The 24,435-nt window shown below is 33.1% G+C and overlaps 1 protein-coding gene across 2 annotated transcripts in view; it reads left to right on the top strand.

Annotated features, from left to right (window-relative positions):
- LRP12 (LDL receptor related protein 12) overlaps nt 1-24,435 on the top strand; it is a 68,215-nt gene that overhangs the window by 26,180 nt on the left and 17,600 nt on the right. The window contains exons 2-3 of one of the 2 annotated variants that reach the window (XM_016147455.2): nt 5,492-5,548; nt 22,881-23,016. In XM_016147455.2, coding sequence (XP_016002941.1) covers nt 5,492-5,548; nt 22,881-23,016 — 193 coding nt within the window. The remainder of the gene's footprint in view (nt 1-5,491; nt 5,549-22,880; nt 23,017-24,435) is intronic. The other variant, XM_016147456.2, reaches the window with a different exon arrangement.

Below are 24,435 nucleotides of genomic sequence, written 5' to 3'. Positions count from 1 at the left end.
CTCTTCCTGGCTTGCAGTCTTCTTCTGGCTGTGTTCTCAGTGGCCTCCTCTCTGTGCAGAGGTGGAGAGAGATCTCTGATATTTCTTCTTAAGGAAATGAGTCTTATCAGGTTAGGTTCCTACCCTTAAGACTTCTTTAATCTTAATTACCTCCTTAAAGGCCCTATCTCCAAATACAGTCACACTGGAGGTTAGGGCTTCAGTACATGAATTTTGAGAGAAGAAGAGGAAGGGAGAGATTGGGCACAATTAGAGCTTAAAACCAATAGATCAGTAAATTCAAAATTAATTTAGACAAAAATGTTAATATATCTTTACAATATAAATATCTAGAAGGAAAGATAATCCAGGAAGGTTATGATCTCAAAATTTCTGGTTATTAAAATCACAAACCCCAAAAGGAATGAATTGCAGAGAAATCTAAAGAAAGTAGTTGCTTAGTGACTTCAGCCTAATTAAGAATATATTCCCAAAATGAAAGGATAAATTATAAATAATACTAATAAAAAGAAAACTCAAGATTGAGTTGAGCACAACAAAATGGTCATTGAAAGACTTGTATGAGAAAGAATAACAGAAAGTTTTATCGGGCTGTCGCTTAGGTAAATGGTGGAATACTTCCTTCTTCTTTTCTAGTTCTTATGCCTATAGTTATTTTTCTTGTCTAATTGCATTAGCTAATTTTAGTAACCATCGTGGGAACCCCTGTCTTCCATTCCAGTTGTTAGTAGAAAGGCCTCTAAGACTTTCCACGTGAGTAAGAAGCTTGCTAATTTTATATTTTTGTGTTGTTTGCTTCTGTTTTATATAGTTTTTATTATTTTCTCAATAGATTGTCAATTCCTCAGTTGCAGAGACAATACCTCTTATGTATCAACCCACCGTTCATTCATTTATTTGAACTGATACATTATGTGTTATGTTCTGTCCCCGTCACTGGCTGGGAAAACAGAACAAACCCAGCCACGTCCCATCACCACACCACACTCCCTGCCCCCAAGAGTAAGAGCTGGCGGGAATATACACACCACACAGACAACACAAGTACATAAATTTTCAAAAAGTGACAGGATTGGTATTGTAGGAGATTGTAACGGAGTGACCTAACCTAGTATGGGGGAAGCAGGAGATGCCTCACCAAAGAAATAATATTAAAGAAAAGTCTAAAGTCAAGAGAGACAGCTGACACTTCTAAAAGGAATCCGGTATTTCTGGAGAGAAGAGATAGAGCAGGAAAGCAGAACACAGGAAACGAAGCTTTTTAAGTAGTTAGGAAGAACCAGACTGTGGACAGTTGGTAAACCCATATTAGGATTTTGGACTTTTTCCTTAAGTATAGTAAAGCAGAAACGATGTTCCTTTTAAGTTATATGTATGTGTATGTACATATTTATGTTCAATTACTGTTCTCTCTGCACAGTGGAAATGTGATTATAGGATGCTGAGCATATAAGTTATTTGTAACTGCCACTCATTAACTTTTAAACCCTGGATTTTCCCCCATACAGATTAGAATAGCTGTAGGTTTTAATTCTGAAGTTGATTAAGTACTGTAACAAGCAAGAAATTTATTCATGTCTGAATTCTTTTTAAAAGTAGGAACACAGACTTCTTAATGTCATGGAAATTGGTATAGAACCTGAATTCTTTTTTAAAAGTTAGGAACAACTTCTTAATAATTATAGATTTGAATTTTCAATCCATTCAATTATTAGCTCTTTAAAAATATTACTAAATTGCTCAAAGCTTTGGTTTTCTTGTCTGTAAAATGAACTGTTTTAAGGATAAGCTGAGGGAAGGCTTGTGAGGCCCCCCCTTAGGACTTGGCCTGCATGTATCCATCAAGTCTTAGCTGTATTTATTAGCTGTCAAGAACTTCAGTTCTTAAATAAAAAACAAACAAAGATACAAAGCAGAGATGCAGAGACCATAAATTTAGACATTCTCATAATGAAGACATCCTGATTATTCAGATGAGTAAACCAAATGTTAGGAGATGTAGTCTAATTAAGGTTCACGACCAAATAAACAATAAAGGTGGGGTTTCATCCAGGGAGTCTGGTTCCAGAGCTTGAACTCAATGCGCTGTGGCCTCTTTTCCTAAAACTCTTTTGGAAGATTCTTTCTCTTACATTGCAGTCAAAAACTACAAACCCATGTTTCACCTTGGTAATAAGAATAGTAAGTGGGGGTGATTGATCACCTTTGGTATTTGGTTAGTAGGACTAAAAAAATTGTCATGAAAAATTATTTCCTGACTTTGGTGATAATGAAACTTTTTCTTTCTTTCAACCATTTTTTTTTTTAGCATTCTAGTTTAATTAGCTGGTTCATTAACTAATTAGTCAGCTGCTAATGTATAGTTGTAGAAGTAATGTTTTTATCAGACTATGTATTTTTCCAGTATATGCTACCTCTCAAGGGTGACTTCTGCAAGAATACCTAACATGTTGGAATGCCTGCTGTAACTACACTGCGGTGATAGTAAGGAGGTGGTGATGTGTGTAAATCTTGTATTATAGGGTTTTCTTTTCTGGAGGGTTGAGAGGGGGAGTTAGGGAGAATGTAATTAGCTTTGTATCAAGGAAGCAAGATGGTGCACTCTCTGCTTTTAACATGGAAATAATTGTGTTATACAACTGGCATCTTTGTAAAAATACTTTCTAGAATGGCAGTATACCTAAAATAAGTAGCTACTTTAAGTGATATTCAGAGTAAGAAATATCTAATGTAACCAAGGGGATAGTTATTTGATGTTAAAAGAAATTATTATAGATTTCTTTAACTTCTAAGTAGTAGTGTTTTTAAGTTCGAGTAATGTATGATAAATTAGTTTTTTTTTATGTTTTAAGGTATTGTTCATCAGTTTTAAAATTGTTTTCTGAAATTAAAATATTTTATAATATTTTGCACAATTTCAGACTTGTGCTTATTTAGAATGATGTGAAATGAACTATATTCTCTTGTTCTTTTTTTAGTGATACAAATAAAATTTATAAAGAAATCCACACCCTTTGTAACAAATTCAATCCATGAAGTATACAAAAAGTATACAAAAGTCTTCCTCTCTAATTCCAGTTCCAAAAGTTTTCTTCAACAATTTGTATAGACTCTGAAAGCCTTATATATATATAAATGCATATACATAAATATACTCTATGCTTATGTAAACATCTGTATATTAACTACACATATATAATTTTAGTGTTAAAATTAAATCATATTCTAATGTTATTCTGAAACATTTAACTTAATGTGCATATCTTTTCAAGTTAGTGCATACAGAATTACTTAATTTAGTTAATTGAATTTTTATTATAAGGCTATATTATTCATTTACATGCTGATTAAGATTTAGATTAAATTGTTTTTTTCTATTATAAAGAATTACACTAAGCCCTGCAAGATAGGTGTTATCTTCTTCATTTTAGAAGTGAAATTAAGACACAAAGAGGTTGGGTAACTTGTTCCAAATTGCACATCAAGTAACTGATTGAGCTAGTATTAAAATCCTAGCAATCTAGTCCAGAATTCACAGTTTTAATACTACTTTATGCTACTGTTTTCTTTCGGCCTCTGTTCTGCTTATTAAATTGGAAAAAATAATGTATAAAATATATTTAATATTAAAATTTTCCTGAGGATAATTTAATATGCTCCCTTAAGGCTATTGGAAACTTTAGGATTGCAAGTTACACAGCTGTAATTGTAGCTGTATCTAATACAGAAGTAGAAGGTTTAAGCCAGCTCTTCTGAAAGTTAATGTAGATACAAATCACTGAGGGTGGGGAAAGATTTTGTCAAAATGTAGATTCTGATTTCATAATCTGAGGTGGTGCCTGATAATCTGCAATTCTAATAAGATCATAATGTCACCAGTACTGCTAGTCTACTTTTGAGTAGCAGAGGTTTAGGCAGTTTATACTGACTTTTGGCAAATCTTTTTAGTTTTATTAAATCAGTTTCTTATGTCTTTATGGTAGTTTCAGTTCTGTCATTAGCAATTACATAAGCATTGCTGGAAAAGATGAATCATGGCTTATATGGCATTAATATGCAATTCTTAAATAACTTATCAGATTTATTGATGTACCAAATAAGACTTACACACCTGTGTCACCATTTTCACCATTTCTTTATGGAGAGGGGCAAATGTCATTTTGAAGGATATAGCTGTAAAGTTAAAAATGTTTTCTCACTTTTATTCTTTAGTAATAATAATAATAATAATATATTTTACACAGTTAAAAAAAAATGACTACCTATTCAGCACTATGTGCCAGGCACTGTATCAGGTGCTTAATTGGCATGATTTCATTTAATCATCATGACCTCCCTCATTTATTCATTCATCAGATCTTTGAGCACCTGCTCTATTCCAGGAACTACATACAGTGTTGAGCCAAATAAACAGATTCAGCTCTCCTAGAGCTTAGTACAGTGGGGGTTGTGTACAGTAATCAGGCAATCATAAAAATGTGATGGTTGTAAAAGAAAAATTGTTAATTATGATATTTGCTTTCTGCAGAGAAAAAGATGTAATGGTTGAGAGACAACCATCAAAGACAATTCAGCTTTTAGTTCTCTAAGGTTATCCTGCCTAGCTTTCTTCCCTACCCCACTCCAAGGAGAATTCTTTCTCTGTCAGCTGGATCCTGAGCTTTTGTGATGCTAAATCAACCTAAAATGTGGAGAGAGTCAAAACTTTAGAAGTAAAGATGAACAAATTTGTACAAGAAAAGAAAGAACTGAGACAGATGGAAATAATTTATAGTAAAATCAAACTTAAAAATTTTTTAAATACCCGAACGACACTGTTTACATTTATTCAGAGAAGTAAATATCCCCAGTACCTTAAGTAGGAGCTTTTTAAAAACATTTATTTTATTAGGCGATGCACAGTTTGGGAAGTTATTTGAATGGTTTCATGTGCCCAACTTTGTGATAGGAGATGTAGAAAATCAGAGGCCAGCAAAATAATGTGTAATTCTGCTCCTCCTCTTAAGACTATTAGAGTTGGTGTTAAGAAAAGTTTGAAAAAGATGAGGCGGGACATTATTTATTATTTTTTTAGGTATCAACATTTGTGACCCTAGCAGTAAGCAAGTACGTTGTGGACTGATTGAGCATGCTTTTGGAGGAACACTGTTTTTGAAAAGTACATGGTTCTCTCTTTTCTGGTAGTAGTACAGAGTTCTCTTTTGCTTATTAACTTGATCAAAAATTCTTTCTGGTTTTAAATCACATCTGTACATTTGACCTTTATAGATTACACTGCATCATTATGATTTCCAAAATATTTTGTTTTCCCTACTACTACTAAAATTTTGATCCTGTCATATTGTTGTGAAGGTTTATTATAAGAAACTTTAATGTAGTGTCTGAGTATTACAAGTAGCTCTATGTAGTTGTTTTTCTTTAAAGGGAGAATCTGAAAAAATTTTATGAATTTTATCTTGGAAATTAGTTTATTCATTATGTTTAATTTTAGGAAATGGTGCTCTTGCAGAACATTCTGAAAATGTGCATATTTCAGGAGTGTCAACTGGTAAGTCATTTTTTGTAATGTTTAAATTTCATGCATGACTTATATGGTAAATATTGAAAGCCACCTGGTATCTTATGAAGTGATATTTGGCAATAAAAATTATTACTGCTTTTTGCAGCATGTAATAAGGAATGAAGTAACTGGAACATGGAGAAATTCTCATAAGATAAAATTGATACTTGCATGCCCATGGATTGATTATACTTTTCCAAATGGCCTGCATAATTATTTTTCATACAAACATTGAACCCAGAGAAGTTAGCTCAAGTTGAATTAGTATTTTCTTTACATACAAAGTTACATGAAATGAAATTTATTAAAATGTAATTTTGACTGTAGCATTAGAGCCTTAGAAATTAAGTGTTTTGGTTGATTTTTAGGTTAGAGTATTACTATACATAAAACCATTGTACTTGAGTGCACAATTTATATGCTTTCAAAGAGCAACCCAGCAACATATTTGTGTTTATGAAATTCACAAACTCATTGAGGTAAATGCTGTTTTTTCTACTCATCTAAGCTTTTATAACTTAATAATTACTAAAAGGCCCATAACTATTACATTTTTCATACTTAGTGACTTCCACAGCCCTGTTACTGTTTTTGCTATATCAGCTACAGTTCTAGGAGAGTAAAATATTTTATTTTTGCATGTGCTAAAGTTTTATGTGGTTAAAAAATTGCATTTAGTGTGTTTATCAATCTACTTATTGATTTCTTTGTGTCATCTTGTAATGTGTCTGGTTATTATTTTTCTCATAAAGCAAAACTAAAAGCTTCCTCTTTTGTTTATGTCTGATTTTATATTCAGAAAGTTAATAGACTTAACAAATACTCTAAGAATCAGTATGTAGTAACCAAACACATCGACAAGCCTGGTTTTCTAATAATGAAAAGCCAGTGCCTTAGTATCCTGTGTTAATTCTTTCATATTTTGTTTCACCATTTTAATATGCTTTCAAATGGTGTATAATTATATACATCAAGTAAAAATAAGGCTATTTTAAAGATGCCTTTAATTTTCTCCTGTTTTGAATAGCTAATGAGAATTATGATTACTTTTCAAAATTGTACCTATGAAGTTAGAAGATTGTTTACAAACATTTTGATTCACACAAACCAAATGGTTATTGTCTAATTCAGTGATTTTCAAAATTTTTGGTCTCAGGACCCCATTTAAGCTTTAAAATTGTTGAGGACTGTATGTATTAGTCTGCTCAGGTTGCCATAACAAAATGCCATAGGTTGAGTGACTTATTTTCATTTTCTGGAGGATAGAAGTCCAGTATCAAGGTGCTTGCAGGGTTGGTTTCAGGTGAGACCTCTCTTCCTGACTTGTGGCCAGCCATCAATTTGATGTGTCCTCACGTGACCTTTCCTCTGTGCGCACTTAGAAAGAGATCTATGGTGTTTTTTCTCTTCTTGTCAGGACTCCCATCCTATAGGATTAGGGCCCCACCCTTAGCTCTCCTTTAACCTGAGTTACCTCCTGAAAGTATCTTTCAGATACAGTCACATTGCTGATTAGGGCTTTAACAAATGAGTTTTGAGGAGGACACAATTCATTTCATAACAATGACTTCAAAGAGTTTTTGTTTATGTAAGTTAGAGCTACTAATATTTACTGTATTAGAAATTAAAACTGAAGAAACATGGTGGAGTAAGAGATGTCCCTAGATCTCTCCCCTTGAACAGTAATAAGCTGAACATCTAAAACACAACAAAAACACCCCAAAACTGCACACCAGCACGTCTGAGCATAGGTTCTGCACATAAGAGCTACCACAGAGATGCAAAAAACAAAGAAATTAAATCTGAGAAGTTGTTTAAAACTTAATTCATTTACAAATAACAGCAATGACTATTGTATTTTTACATCAATAACAATTTTATGAAAAATAAATTTTTCAAAACAAAAATCATAATAATAGCATTGTTTTATAATTTTGCAGCGTTCTTAAAGATTGACTTAAAAGAAAACAGCTGAATTTTCACGTTTGTCTCTGCATTTAGTCTTGTGCTTTGTTTGACATACATAAAGACAGTCCAGCTTCACACTAATGTGTAATTGAAAAAGAAGAGTATTTTAATAGCCTTTTCAGATAATTGTGAATATTTTTCTTTAGTACTATACCAAAACTCAAGCGATAGTTTCTTAAAGGTTAATTGCATGTGAAAGCTAAAACTATATCAGTTAACTTTTTGCTCTCTGTTACGTAAAAATTTAGTGGCCTTTCTTGCCTTTTGAATAGATGTTTCTTTGTTTCTTTTTTTAATTTTTTTATCATGCATCATTTTGTAATATGCATTAGTTATTTGCAAAATATTAGTTTCCTGAGTTATGCATATTTTTATGGAGAATGAGAAATTATACAAATTTGGAAAGATCTAGTATTTACTTGTAATCTGAATTTTGCTTCGACTCATCAAAATTAGATTCTACTTATTTTTATCTGTTTGCTTGAAATTTGACTCCTAGGCTCTTGTTGAACATTGAAATTACCCTTAAATTCCTATTTGAAAAAAATTTTTAGTTTAAAAATTTAGAACTTAGACTATGTAAAACCTGTCTTACAGATTTTAACCTTGTCTTTTTTAAAATCCTGTTTATTTCTGTTTCCGAATTTTAGACATGTGTCTAGAAGTGTGTATTAGTTTGCCAGAGCTGCCATAACAAAGCACCGTAGACCTCATGATTTAACAGTTTTATTTTCTCAAAATTCTGGAAGCTAGGAGTCCGAGATCAAGGTGTTGTCAGAGCGGCTTCTTCCGAGGGCCTCCTTGGCTTGTGGGTAGCAGTCCTCCCTTTATCTCCACGTGGTCTTCCCTCGGCATGTATTGCTGTCCTAATCCCTTTACCAGTCATACCAGATTAAGGCCCACTCTTAGGACCTAATTTTAATTTTAAGTACCTCTTTAAAGACTCTGTCTCCAAATCTAGTCACATTCTGAGGTTTTGGGGGTTAGGACTTTAACATAGCCTCTTTGAGGCAAAATAATTCAGCCCGTAACAAAATGTATATTTTAATTCAATGTATTTATGTGCCAATAAAAATATTTCAGAGGTCAGTGAAACCTTATTAATTGTTTTTTGTTTTTCCTGAAGATTGGTCTTTTAAAATCTTTCTTCTATGGAAAGAAAAATAACAACGAAAGCTATTCTAATTATACCACTAGAAAAATCAATGAAAGCTGTTCGAAAAGGTGGTTTTGAATACACAGATTCATGGCAATTTTTCTATAGCTAATGTGGAGCTATAAAAGGTTTAACGCTTGATATAGTGTAAGCCTTCTGAATTCCTTGTTTCCCCACTTGAAATAAGAGCTCCTTCTGTGCTGGTTAAAGTGGAGAACCAGACTTTGGAAGAATCTCTAAATGTAAGACTTGCTTTCTCTTGAGACCAAGCAACAGAAGTGGCAAGAGAGCTCGCTGGTCTGTGGTTCTACCAGTTCTGCTCCTCATCTGCTCTTTTCATCTCAGCTACTCCGTCTAAAGGTGCCCTAATCCAGTCATTCTTTGTGTTTTGGAAATTATACTGATAGTTAGAAAGAATTTTAATTTGTTTTCCACATAATTTATTGTCCAAATCAGGACACTTTGAAAGTGAAAGGGTACAATATTTGTAATTATGCTGCCACCACAGACAAAACCAGGACTGTCTCAGACAGTTCAGGGTGTATAGTTACCCTATCTGTAATGAGTCAGGTTCATTTAGCATGTATTAAGCAGCTGATATGGACCATGTGCCAAGAAGGGTAGAAGTAAGCAACGAGTAAAACATTCTTTTCTCAGAGAACTTTCTGTAACTGGAGGAAATAGACATTTACGAAATGCACCTAAAATGTCTTAATGTTATAAATCAAATGGTGAGTAATGAGAACATTTAGTTAGATAATGAATTTATCTAGTTATAGTATTTGGTGAGTAGTAAATGACAATATTAATTTTCTTATGATTAGTACTGTCTTAGTTTTGTTTATTCATAGGAATTTTTTGTGGAATTATTAATTTCTGTTTGATAATATATTTTTGGTTCTTATGCTTGCGATAATTTGTCTTTATTTTTCATCTTCCTCAAATCTTTGCCAAGAGAAGTCTTTGTTCTTTAGCTGGTTCTTATGCTACAAGTACAGGCATAAGAAAATGTAGATTATCAAAAAGTATACATCTAGTAATACTATAATAAGGAAGAATACATCTAGTAATACTATAATAAGAAAGAATTATCGGATAAAATCTTATTTTTAAAATAGTTAAATTACTACTCATCAGAGACATTTTTAGGTCAAATTGGTTTATAACAAGACCTTTGTACACATTAAACAAATATATTTTATTTTAAAAATGTATTTACACTGAATTTTACTCCAATCTGTGATATATATTCGAGTCAGAATAATTATAGAAATAATTAAATTATGCTTTCCCTACTCTTGATTACTTTCAAATCAAGTTTTTACTTGTTTTTACACATTCTGTATATTCTTATACAAGTTTCAGCAAACATTTAAGAAAACTGGAAAAAGAGCAAAAAGATTAAGATAGTCACACATTAACCTGCATTCATAGTACAGTTAATAAGAGTATTTAAATTTAATTCCTTTCTCTTTTTTCTTTGCATACCCTAAAAATAATTATATATGCATTTGAATTTTATCTCATGCACTTTCTATTTAATATATTCCAAAATCTTTTTTTTATCATCATTATTTTAATACCTGTATAAAGGTTCCATCCAGTGTCTGTATTGTAATGTTCTTAAACATATCGATAGATTGTTCCCAGTGGGTTCTCTGTAGTCTGAATCATGTTGCAGGAGACATATTAATGTATATCTAGCCCTTTTTATTTTTAAGCCTATTTCTTGAGCATAGATTTATAGAAGTGGAATTACTGTATCAAAGGTCATAAATAATTTAATGATTCTAGAAACCTTTTGACAGATTGCTTTCAAAAAGGATTGTACCAATTTACACAGCTATCTGCAGTGTATGAGAGCATATACGTTCAGTATGATCATGTTTTCTTATTATGTTTCTATTATGTCCCAAATTTTTATTTTCCTCAGACTGTTCAAAAATATAACTCTTTTTGATTCATAGCCTGGAGTTGTGCTATGGCAAAGAATTGGAGATTGAGGTTGCCTTTCCCTTATAATTAGGCAAAAATACCCTGAAATTTAAAAAGAAAGATTTTCTGGTTGCTAGTAGGAACAAGATGTTGGGGCTTGCTGCTTTCTCAAGTATAAAGTTTTTACATGTGAGGATTAACATGTTATTTCCAGTTTGACAATGATAGAGCTTCTTAATATGTGTACCTTATAATACCCATAGCTGAAAGCTCTTTTGGAAGTCAGCTCGATCTTGAGTCTACTTTACATTTGACTTAGAATCTTTTGCAAGGCAAAGCTGACAGACATTTCTGAGAGCTGAGGAAGAGACTATCTACTTAGGAAGTTTCTTTCTTAAACCAGTTTCATATGAACTGAAATAGCAGAGTATATAAAATAGACTTCAAGTAGTTTTTAAGCATTATTCTTTTATTCCATCAAAATTTTTATTCCATCAGAATCATCACCCTTTCTTGCTGCTGTGTACTTACATTTTGTGGATTCTGTTCTAATACTAAAGAGAGGACACTGCTGAACTTGTAACTCTTTAAAACTAATAATTTAAGTTGTAGCCTTTTTAATTAGGCTTTATTATTTTCTAATTTACAGTCATTTTGCTTACAAATTAGCAACATTTTGCAATAGCGTAGAGTAAGCACTATAGTAGAATGGCTTTTTTAAACGAGTTTTAGGCTTAGTAACTATCACATGGTATTTCTGTTTCCCTGGAAGAACATCTAGTCTGATGACACTTTCATTATCCTAGAATTTTCACATCTTCCCAATAAAGAATACTAAAGGAAATAGTTATTCGATAGCAGTTTGTAATTATTTTTTAAATATAGAAAAGTTACATGAATAAAACAGCAGATCAAGAGGTCCTTTGTACCTTTTGTATGTGATTTTAAAGTTATTTTCAGTTACTCAGATACCTGTACCTCTTGTTAAACTTACTAAAAAAGAATTTACCAGTTCTTTTGACCAGTATTACAAAAGTGTGTCTTATCCATGTTTCAAATGAAGAAGGGGAAAAAAGCTTATTATATTCTGGGTGATAATGAATCCATTAGAGTTTTTAGGATTTCAGAATATAAAAGTATAACATAGTGTGAACCCAAGAAATTATCCTTCAAATGAAGAAAGGGAGTAGAGAATATAAGACAGAGTATATATTTTTTTTAAAAGATCATACCCATTAGTTTAGGATATTATTAATTTTTAAAGGCATTGCCTGCCTTTGTAGAGTTTATTTATGAGACACCTAAGTCTTTGGAGTAGAGTACTCCCTGTAAGTTTTAGAAAGGAAAGTAATGGTCATATAATAACTTTAACATACTTTTATATGTAATATTATCTACTGTATAATTAAATCTTATCTATAATGTTTTATTATACAGTAATATTTTATGTGAAACATTGTTATATAATTATATTATTTCATGTATTAAATGTTTATTTAATAATTATATAATTATAGCAAGATTACTGTGCATTAAAATTTTATATTAAATTATTATAATAAATAGTAAATTAACTCAGCATTAAAACAGTAAATGTGAGTACCGGGACCGTGAAACAGGTTGTAATGTGACAATAGCATGTGATGCTTGGATGTTGGAAGTGGAATTCTTCCACTGACATGAAGATATAAAAACAAGTGTTATTCAAACATTTAACATTTTGTTTTATACTCTGCAACTTTGAGAATCATCCTTTTTTACTTTGAGAATAATTCTTTAGTGTGATAGCATGTTAATTATTTGTAATTTTGCTAAGGTATGAATTTGAATGGGATGTACAGTGCAGCTGCTGTGCAAAAGGCAGTCACTTAGCAGGTGAGCAGACTGGACTTGGGGTTTCAGTTGACTTATAGCTCAGTGGAAGTTAGGGGTGATTTGATCTTAACTGCAGTCATAGAAATACAATATCCAGAACAAAATAAATAATAGTTCTTCTTTACTCCCTACGTAAACACATTCTAACAGGTATTATGTTTATTTCCGGGTATCAACATTCGCAGAGACAGTAAGTCTGGAATACTCTTGAGAAGATGTGAATATCCTAAAAATTTTATCAAAGCTAATAGAAATGGCTTAGAAAATTGTGAGCCCCATTGCCAATTTGTCTTTACTCGGGTGCTGATTTGTGCCCTACCTCTTCCATATTTACAGCAAGAATCACAGTAAACTTTAAACATTAATAATTTTTTCCATTCAGGAAAGAGAAAAAGTAGCTTACTTAGCATTTCAGTCTTTTGTAGTGCTTAGCAAATTGGAAAGTGTAGGTACTATATTAATAGTTTCTATGTATGCCCTTTCAGGAAAAAAAAATTGTCCTTTTATACCCTTAAAAAGGGTCGAATCTTCCTTATTCATCTTATCTTATGCTTTGCTAGCAAAATTCAAAGTTATTCTTACTCCTTAGGAATTTTAGGGTAAAGCTGGTTAGATTGTTCAATTAAGAATACTCTTCTATCTTATTCATATTATGCTGTGACCGTATTGGAACTAGAAAATCTAGGGGATTTTTTTCTTCTGTATTTTTCCATTTTGTATGTCTTTTGAAAAAAATTTACTGCCATGTAGCCCTTAATTATTTCTTGTTCTGGATTTTAGTGACCTTCAAGGAACTAAGGAGTGACCTGCCTTGATTAGAGCTAATGATCAAGTGAAATATTTTGGTCCTAAAAAACATTACTTAGAATAATAGGAATAAATGATAGGAATAAATATTGCTGCATTTATTCTTAAGTAACTGTGCTAATGCAGAGGAGTATTCATTTAATTGTAAGTAGCAGGGTGTAGGATTTCCTGCTTGCAGTAAAAATGTGTGATTTCTAGTAATAGGTCTGAGAATAATGAGAGAGTTCTCAGTATAAGTGGTAGATTAACACAAATTTTTCTCCTTGCACTGATTCTTACCTTTTAAACAATAATTTAAAACATTTCCATCTTAGATTGATAAATATTGCTATTAGAGTTCTAGTAATTGTTTTCATAAAAGAAGTTCCATTTTCTGACTGCTTGAAAAGATCAGCATGGAATTTGGAGTAATTCTTAGGGAATACTACTCATGTTCAGTCTCCGTCTCTCTCCAGCTCTATTCATCCTCAGTGGGTTCTTGTTCTGACATTTCTATTATGACAGAGCTCAGCTCAGGTACCAGGTAGTCAGAAAACCTGTTCAAGGAGTCTGGACAACAGAGGGTCAAAGAAATCAAGACACTACGTGTGGGGAATAAACCAAAGACACTAGGTATGGGCAAGATGAGGACTTTCAAACTGAAGTAGTTTCTTCCTAGCGTGGGCTTCTTGTGCTTCCTGTTGAGGTTGCAGGGCCAAGCTGTGTCATACGTGGCAGTCTGACAAAGAGCCACTCTTGTACTTGAACCTTGTTCATCTTGCAGATTCTGACACTCATTTGATCACTTGAGCAGTGTTCTCTGTGGCCCATAGATTTCACATTCAACACGCTTGCTTTCTAAACTCTGCCTTTCTGTCCAGTATTAACCCTCTTTGAGAACACTGCCACCTTTCATTAGTCACTCAGCCTTCTCTACTTTCCTCTTCTTCCTTTCCTTTGAAATATCTTCCTCAGCTTTCACTGTTTCCCCTTATTACTACTATTCTACCCTATGCCCTAATCATCTTACCTATAATTAATGTGTATGTGTACATTTTCATTAAAGGTTCTAGAATGCTGTTTATAAAGGTTTTTATTTTAATTCCAAAGCGATTAAAAAGCAATCCACTACTGCCTGCAATCCCTACATAGATTTGTAGCAAAAAGGAATCAGTTTTAGAAGCTTTAAATGTAAATATACTCTCATTCTCTGTGTTATCATAGATTCTGTATCTTTTCTCTCCATGTGAATACAGGACCAAGAGATCCTTTTTCCAAAATAGACCACTTTTATCTTTATTGAAATTCTGTTGAGGCACTACCTTTCACCCCCTGTAGTCATTCCAGGTGTCTTAGGGAGCTCCCAAATGGGTGGCAGTGTGCCTTAGTGGGTGGTGGTGCGCTTAGTGGGAGGCGGTGTGCCTTGGTGGTTAAGAGTGCAGCTTTTGAAGCCTGTTTCCTGAGTTCCAATCCCACTTGTGACACTTAATAGCTTTTTTGTGACCTTAGGAAAATTACTTAATTTCTCTTTGCTTCCATTTTTTCCCCTCTCTTAAATAAGGCTGATGATACTAAGAATAAAATGAGAAAAGGAAGTACCTAACACATAGTAACATTAACAGCAGCTGTGGGATCCACAGACCTGACCATGCACTCCTCATTTTGATTAAGTTGCAAGTCTGAACCTCTGAACCATGAACTTCTGACTTGTAACAGAAATCTCATCTTTAGCACTGTGTACCATTCTTAGTCTTTACGTTTTCAAACTACTACCCTTCTCTTAAGTTAACAGTGAGACCAGTAGGCATCTGGTTTTTATACTAACCATCTAACTACACGTTCTGATTTTTCTGAGCCAGAGTGCCTTTTGCTGCTTGCACAGGCACAGTATTTTCCCTGTTTTGCATGGTTCACTTGTTAACCTTCAGGATCATTCTTATTCTCATCCCATGTGGCCATTCACACCATCGCCATTTGCTTCCTGATTTTTTATTTTGGAGATTTTTTTTTTTTTAAGTACCTTTATTTCCTTTAGAATCAAACCCTTCTTACTAGTATTTTCAACATTTGGAATTGCTGTTGTATTTACCAGCTGTAATGGGGTTTGCATTTATAAAACACTCTGTACTCTGAAAAACAAGACGGCCAAATGATAATGATGACTACCATTGACTAGAAAGGTTTTTTGTTTACAAACAGAGTGAGTTTTGTTCTATACTGAAATTAATAAAATAAAATTTACAAATAGTGGATCATCTTCTGTATTTGCTTTTTCAGCTGATCTTACTGCATCAGTTTCTCTTCCCACAGGTCGCAGAACTGCAAAGTAATCTTTTCCAAAATATTTGGATCATATCACTTCCTTTTGTAGCAGCCTACCTTGACTAGTGTCTGTGGAATTTAGTCATAAAATTTTTCTGACTTGGAATGTGCTTTTTGCTCTGGTGTTACTCTATTGTATGAAAGAAATCCTGTGTTAATAGTAAAGTAAACCCTCCTTGTTCTGTACTTAAATAATGCAGCGTGTTTTTTGTTGTTGTGGACCTTTGATTCTGTTTAATATTACCACATGCCTGTATGATACGTTGCTTAAAATAACTTTATGCATTATATCATTTAGGACTACATTGTCTTCTATGCTCTCGTAACTGTTTACATATTTTTTGGATTCATTTAATAAGTATATGTCATTCTTACAAAACTACAGTTTTCATATCTATCTTCTGTACTTAGGTGGTCAGTAAGCAAAGATGATTTTCACTTACATTTCAGTTTTGTGATTTGTTAAAACTTAAAGGCACAAAGATTTCATGTCACTTTCAGTCTCAGCTACTTTTCGTCATAAAGTGTCAACTCTTGTCAGTTTTGAAAATAACTCATTTGTGGATGAGTTCTTCATCTGTGGAACAGGAAGTTGTACTTTTTCTTTTACAAGTAGTTCAGCTCTAATAAATTTTCTTGCATGCCCCATTGGTTAGGCTTTAAAAACATGAAATCTCTAATTTAAGGGAAGTTGATTTGACATTATTTTGAAGTCATCTTCTCCTTTCCCATGTGTAGTGTACTCTAAAACAGGTTGTTTGAACACTTAGCATTTTTTTTAAATGATTGCTTTAAAGATAACAGGCATGATTTATTAATCTAGTTTTAAAATAGATTTTTGCTTTTCCGTGGGAATATTGAAATAGTGTCAGGATAGATATGGGAGATGTCTTGAGTATTTCTCAATCAGTGCTGCCCTGTTTCCTAAACTATGCAGTGAGATCTTTGTATTTTAAACCTGGAAACTGATACCAAAATCTTATTAAGAACTTAATCATTGATTGAAAAGATCAGAATAGAATTCATTTTTCAGTTAATTCACTGTTTCCTAATTATCGACCTACTGATAAATTTAAAAACGGCATTTAGCTTAGCCTTTCAGTGCAACTTAACCACTAGTATTGTAATAATCCCATTTTCTTTAATTTTTCATTTCAGATGTTCCATATACAAGATTCACTAGGAATTAAATAGGCTTTTGGGAGCTAATCAGATAACCTAATCACCACATACTCCTATGAAAAAGAAAATTGAAAATTGCTGTCTTTTGAATAAACATTGAGAACCCCTTTAATTTGGGCGTTTCTGTTTCTAGAAGGGAAATTTATGAAAAGTAGAGAGATAAATCATCATCCAAAATACTTGAATGTTTGTTTATATTTAAAGATACTGACCAACATAAAAATAGATAGGTTCTTGTAGGTGCTTGTGTTTCAAGAATAAAAAGTTAATACTGGTTATTAAGAGATGTATTACAAAAGCTGAATTAGCAAAATCTAAAATATAGTCATTTCTGTCATAATGCTGTGTATGTTTTCCTGAAAATCTCACATTCTGCAAAATCAGACATTAAGCAAATAGGGCTGATGGGAAAAGTAGTATTGGTACAGATCACTTACAAATTAAGTTAGTAAATGTAGCCCTAACAATTATCAATCAAAATTCCAGCACTGTCAAATACCCCTGACTTAAACCTAGACTCAGACCATACTTTGCAGCTGTAAACTGAGGGATTCATGCTTCCTCCTTGAAGACATTTACTTCTAATGGAGATCATCAGTTCAATCAAAACTGAAAGTATAAGATATAATTCATCAATTAAGGTATTTCATTTTATTTTTATAGTGAAGAGATGTCTTCCTTGCAGCCTGCCAAGACAGGTTAACATGGAGGAAAGTCAAGGAGTTCTTCACGCCAGTAAAGTAACCACTACTTGCAATAAAGGAAAACCCTCCTGTAGGGTTTTATATTTTTTCTTAAACAATGCGAACTCTTGCCTCTGGTTACTTCAAATCGTTAACATGCTGGGAATAAAATCTTTCACAGCTTTTCATTATAGGACAAGATTCCTCTATTTGTCAATTACATGGAAACTAATTCTCAGTGAAGAACTAGTCAGCATGTAGCTAAAATAATTACGTATAAGCTATAGAGAAGGTATGGGTAATAAATGTAGGTAAAAGAAGGTCAGGTTTGTTAGATTCTAAATTGGGGGTATAGTCAAAATCTCAAAAGATGAGGTTCAAGCTAGCAGAACAATATAAACATTTTAGTTTAAAACCAAGAGAGATTCATTTTCTAAAGCACGGTTTTGTATCTCTCTCAACCCCATCTTTATACCGGCTTCTACTTTTGTCAGATAACCAGTTAATCATGGCATCATTCCTCATTCTCTCTAGAGCATAGTGGTGCCCAGTTACATATTCAATAAACAATTAGCGCCTTCTTTCCTATGTAGTCTGACCACAGCCTTAAGTAGTGACCTCAGTGCAGCCTGCCAGGTGTTACTATCACCCAGCCAGTCTGATTTGGCATCTCATATGATGTTATTTATTGACAGTTTACTGCAGTTCAAGCAGTCTGCTAAGTCTTTTACCAAAATGATTGTATTTAATCCTTGTAACACTACGTAGTAGGTAGTGTTTTAATTGCCATTTACAAGCGAGGGAACGAGTTTAAATATTATCAGATTGATTGGAACAGTAAGTCACCACGAATTTTATATGAAAAGGTATAATATAAAATGAATAACAGTATAAATATAATAAACTAAGAAGAAATGAAATTGCAGTTGATAGCTGCTTGGGCTGAAGAATTATGATGAGTCGGGAATGATAAATCATTATATGACACTGAAATAATGAAAAAAATAGAAGAGTCAGAGGAAGCCAATTGGAAGATTGGAGCAGATGTGTAGGAGATAAAACAGACCTTGATTCCCTAAGAGGTGGTGAAGGCAGCCTCAACTCTGGCTTTAAAATTTCGAGTTTTAGTCATTGTGGGGCCCGGCTTTTCCTTATCTCCTGTACTTGAAAACCCTTGAGATTGCCTGTAGTATTCTTAAAGTAAGTTTCTTTTTTATTTGAATTAGGTGTCGGGGCTATTCCTTGAACTAAATGATGTCTAGCGATGTAAAGATTCAGAATACAGTAGCCCTCCCTTTTTTGCAGAGGATATGTTCCAATACCCCTATAGATGCTTGAAACCATGAGTAGTACAAACCTTATATATCCTGGGTTTTTTTAATACATATATCGCTATGTCAGAGTTTAATTTATAAATTAGACATGTAAGAGGTTAACAACAATATTAATAAAATAGAACAATTATAACAGTACAGTGTCATAGTTACTTGAATGTGATCTCTAATAGCCGGTCTGATAACAGATACAGCTACTAAGTGACTGACGGGGCGGGTAGCGTACAGCGTGGAGATGCTGGACAAAAGGATGATTCACATTCCGGACAGGTCAGAGCAGAACAGCAGGACATGTCACCATGCTTCTGAGAATGGTGCACCATTTAAAACTTACGAATTGTTTATTTCTGGACTTTTAATAAGTTTGCACCCTGGTTGCCCTTGCTTAGCTAACACCATGGAGAGAAACCCCGGATAAGAAGGGACTACTGCATAGGACGAAGAGAAGGATTTGGGGAGCACGCAGTTCTGATCGTGTTCAATTTGGGGTTGGGATGTCCAGTAGACATTCGACTATGCAAAATCTCTTGGTGAGAGATTTTAAACCCATGAACTATAAGTCACGATCAAAAGTGTAGGACTGAGATTTTTCCATAGAGAACGAGAAGAGCAGAAGGCTTGGGAATGAACCGTGGTCACCAGCTTATCAGGAGCTGGCTGAGGAAGGATGAGCTAGTGCTAGAGAACTATCACAGACAGGAGAGGTGATGTAAGCAAAGTCAAGGTAGTATAGTATTAAGAAGAAAATGTCACTGTCAGGTGCTCTAGAGAGATTAAGTACCATTCGGACTGAGAGTCCGTTGGCTTTTTGCAGTGAGGTCAGTGATAGCCTTTGTCTGCCAGCAAGATTTTTATGAACTTAAGAATTAAAATTCTGATTTCAGTGGGTCGAAGAAAAAATTCAAAGCAAGAAGGTAGGGAAAGATTCATCAATGCATTATGACGAGCTATCAGAAATACAGTGGAAATATATCATGATTGGGGGGAGGGGCATGATTTCGGGCTGAAAAAGACCTTAGAGTTATTCAAGTAGCAAGTCCTTGTTTTAATATATGAGGCAACCAAGACCCAGAAAAGTCTGGTAGTTTACATTATGACAACGCCAGTAAGTCTAGGTCTTCTGATTCCAAATCTACCAGTATATATAGGCAAACTGTTAACCCAAAAGGAAGGGAAAAATTTTTTAATGGTTTCTAAGGTTAATCTTACTTTCGGCATTTGAATTTATTTTTTCTCAAAGAAGGGAATAAATTATGATTGTGCTATGATTCTTTATCTACATGCCCCCAATATCTTGTATGCCCAGAAATGTATTGATAAAGACACTGGATGGATCTGAAACAAAATGCCAGATTCATGTTGCAAATGGGCAAAATTTACATATCAAAATATATATAACCAGTTAAGGGAGAAACGTTATATGATATTATTATAGTTTTATTTTTAAAATGCTTATTGAATTAGAAATGTTAAGATAGCGAATTCTAAAATAACCATTCTTATGGATAGTGGGTCTTATCCTTGGGCATTTGTGTAAAAATAAAGTATTTACAGCAGTATATTTGAGCATTAATATCAGAACACAAATTCTTTAGTTTTTGGTTTAAGAGCACCACCTATGGGTTTCTCAAGTATTGGGGGGCGGGGGGGCAGGGCGGAGAGATTTTTTTTAAACAAAACCTAATAAAACAAAAGTTTAATGAAATTCTTTGTAGTTTTTTTTACTCTATATCTACTCTATTCATTTAAAGGTTTACAACTGTCTGCTTTGTCGTAAATTGTTCCCACCTAGTTTTCCTATGTATCCCATTGCTGTTAAATCAGCTAATAAGTATTTGAGTACTTATGTGCCAGTGCCAGTACAGTATTATGATTTTAGGTTAAATATAATTGAACTCAAAATTGTATTGTTTAATGTAGATAAGTCTTTTAAAGAAAATGAGCAGTTTTCTGGGAGAGAGATGATGATTTTTGCTTATTTGTTTGTATGTTGTTTTTTATTGTCATGAATTTAAGAATTTCTTCAATAAACCACTCTAGAATGCTTTGGCAAGAGATAATTAAAAAAGAAAAATGGCTTTGAATGATGGAGTATCTTTTCATTAATTATTGCGATAACTCATTAGAACATAGTTGGAAAGCAAAACTCTGGCACTTCATTGTTAATAAGTTCTTAAATTAGAATCACATTGGGTTAAAATTTTTTTCCAGAAGTATGTCATTCATTAAAATTAAAGTATCCGAAAGTCTTTTTCTAAAGTATTATTAAAATTTAAAATAATTTTTGTAAAAGAAATTTTACTTTTAATGAAATGTAGCAAAAAAAGACATTGGAAGCTTTGACTGTGGGTGAGCAGTAAGATGTGTGCTAGGCTCTGAGTCTATTATATCCTTATATACCGTGCCGTGAATCTCTATGTTCTAAAGGTGATTGGCACTAAGATCCCTTTAGCAATGTACCCTAATTCCAAGGTAGACCCATTTTAGGCATGACCAATTTTACTTGTAGCAAAATATGCTTTTAAAACCTTACTTGCATGTTTTCTTCAGGAAATGGGTTACTCTGTAGAAGTAAAGATTGGTTAAGCAATATAGCTTGCTTTATTTTGATAATATGCATAAAAGTTTTTAAAATTGCACAGTATATTTCCTAGCATTCTAACCTAAATCGAAGAGACTATAACCTCTTAGCAGAAAAAAAAAAAAATGTCAATTTTCCAAATTATCATTGTAATAGGGATACTTGCCTATCTACAAATTGGGTTACCTAATTTTAATTTTTAACTAACAGCAGAACTCAAGCATGAAGGTTCAGGCTATGTATTGTATCATGCACTTCACTTGCAATGATTCATTTATTCACTCAGCTCCTTTAGCTGGGTATGACTCCTAATTATTATGTAATGAGAGTCTTCTCGTACTTTTGGGAAGACAGGTGATATTGTACCAGTTCTGAGCTCTCCTGGTTTTTCAGTTCAGTACATACTTTTTATTATTTTTCTGAAAATTGCCTCCATTGCTCCTGATAACTGCCTGTGCACCCCTAGCAGCTACTCTCCTCCTAATTTGTCACTTTTAATCTGTTATATTACAAATCAGATATTCCAATTTGTTAAAATTGTACCAAATAAGAGGTTCTAGGATTTTAAATTTTACTGAAGACTTAAACTTTCATTACATATTTTTTTGTAGCCCAGTGACTTTTTTAAATTAAGAGAGAATAAATTGTCAGATGATCAGCTGAATTATGAATACATAAAATGCTGACTATATTACTGTGGGAGTTCAAGATAAACAAGGAGAATAATCCAGGGGTGTCAGTAGTTTGAATTTATTCTATATTTTTCTGTGATAGTTAAATATCTGGTCACACATGATATTTTAACCACCATTTCAAACCTTTATTATTAAAATAATTTAGGAATCATTTATGACCCTTAATAAAATTTGGAAATACTAATAAAATAAATAATTACTTTGCAATTATTTTGAATATTTGATTGTCTGTATCCAATTATCCACTATTTAACAATCATGCATTTTACTATCATGTTTAACTCTGCTTTCCCTTAATTATTTTTAGAAGACTATTTATATAATAGTGTTTTATTTAGTGTCCAGAAAGCAAAATGATACTCCTAATGATCTAAACATAGTAGTTCAGTAAATATTGAACTTTAGGTAGTTTATAATAAAGAAAATAAATTTAAAAGATGAGTTTCGAGAAAAGGATGGATAGATGGGTGGGTGGATGAGTGGATGGATGGATGGATGGAACAATCAGTTGATTTCCAAGGCTACAGCTAATAATTCTGACTCTTAAATTATTTCAAGATCCAAACACCTTTTCTGCCTCCCCAAAATGTGTACTTAATTAGGATAAGGTACTTTGACTAAAAAGGAGAAAAATAAAATATCCCATTAAAATAATAAAAACTTTTTGAAGTTGATAAAACAATATTTCATTGTATATGATTTGATGTCTGAAGTGTTGGTTTTTTTTTTAATAAACACTAATTTACTTAATGCTTTATTTTAATGTATAATAATTAACTAAGATTGCTTTGGCTATCTTACAGCTTGTGGAGAGACTCCAGAACAAATTCGAGCACCAAGTGGTATAATCACAAGCCCAGGCTGGCCTTCTGAATATCCTACCAAGATCAACTGTAGCTGGCTTATAAGGGCAAACCCAGGGGAAATCATTACTATAAGGTATTCTGGCATATTTCTATATTATTATGTACTATTTTACTACAGAATACAGATTCTATTTCTAAGTATCATCACTCAACATGCAATATTATAAAAAGATGATTTTCAGAAAATGTAACAAATTATAGTTATCAGTATCATCTTAAGGGTAAGAACAATGATCCATCCTTGCTCTGCTATTAGGGCATGTATTTTGAATATTTCCTGATGATAGTAATGGATTTGCACAGAACCATCTGTATCCTTCTAGGCCACATTTTAACAAAAGGTACACATTTGCAAAATAGCTTATTAAGTTCAAGAGTATACTCTTTGGCCATGGGACAAACCAAACTCTTAATTCACTTTGAGATCTAGCCCATAACCTTGGTCTTGTTAGTAGAGACCTTAATGAGTTAAAGCAAAAGTGGAAGATACTCCTAGGAGTAATAGCCATAAGTTTAAGAATCTAAGAATAAATATATGTAAGAAAAATTAAGATTCATTTTGAAAAACATTTAAAATAACAGAGAAAAATTGTCAGGATAAGATATTACGGAGAAAATATTCAGTGGAACTAGATATTGCTTCCTTAGGGAAATTATATCAAGGCTGTCAGACAAAAAAATTTGCCTGAGGGGGAAAGAAAAGTTGTGTGCCTGAGAACTGTGGTTGGACTGAAACACAAGTGAGAATGCCATTCCTGACACAGGCAGCATTCTGCAACAGCACAAAGGCATCGTCGACATTTTCATTGATAATATTTTTATAGGTAAAAATCATGGAACTTTAGAAGAGACTTTGCAAATCATAGACTTCAATCCCTTCATTTAACACTTTTTAAAAATGAGATTGTAAATTTAGCCTGCTTTTGAATGTTTTCCCATCTTCTTTTCTCATATCCATTAACTACAGAGAGAACCATTCTCTTGAGAAACACAATTGTGGTCTATCCCCATTTTTCTGTAGAAGCCATAAAACAAGACCATATGGTTTGTTTTTCTTTGGTCCCTTCAGCCCCAGGCCACATCTTCTGGAACACTGGAGCTGAACTTGTAGAGGCTGCTTTCACTCCCGTGTGAGAAGTGTGATTCTCTTGCCTGATGGATTGGTAGGATGTGTCATTAAGATTATCCTTCTGCAGAAAAACCAATGCTGTAATCTGAGCAATATGCCTATTTTTCGTTACTTATAATATGACTAAGTATAAATGTGCATACAAAATAACATTTTTACCATAGCAGTTCTAAACATTGGATATTTTTTCAACATAAAACTAAAATTTTTGGACATTTCTATCTTTTAACCTAAAAATCCAGCCCCAAAATTAAATTTGCAGCCTACCAGCTCAGTTATGTAAAACTTAGAAATTCCTGCCAGCACAAAGGAGGCTCAGTGGAATACTGCCATCTGGTTCTGATCATGTGTTGGATCCTTGAG

The sequence above is a fragment of the Rousettus aegyptiacus genome, unplaced genomic scaffold, assembly GCF_014176215.1.
Source record: "Rousettus aegyptiacus isolate mRouAeg1 unplaced genomic scaffold, mRouAeg1.p scaffold_m13_p_15, whole genome shotgun sequence".
In the NCBI taxonomy this organism is placed as follows: domain Eukaryota; kingdom Metazoa; phylum Chordata; class Mammalia; order Chiroptera; family Pteropodidae; genus Rousettus; species Rousettus aegyptiacus.
Note: the sequence above shows the minus strand (reverse complement) of the source record. Positions and strands in the feature narration are given on the sequence as shown.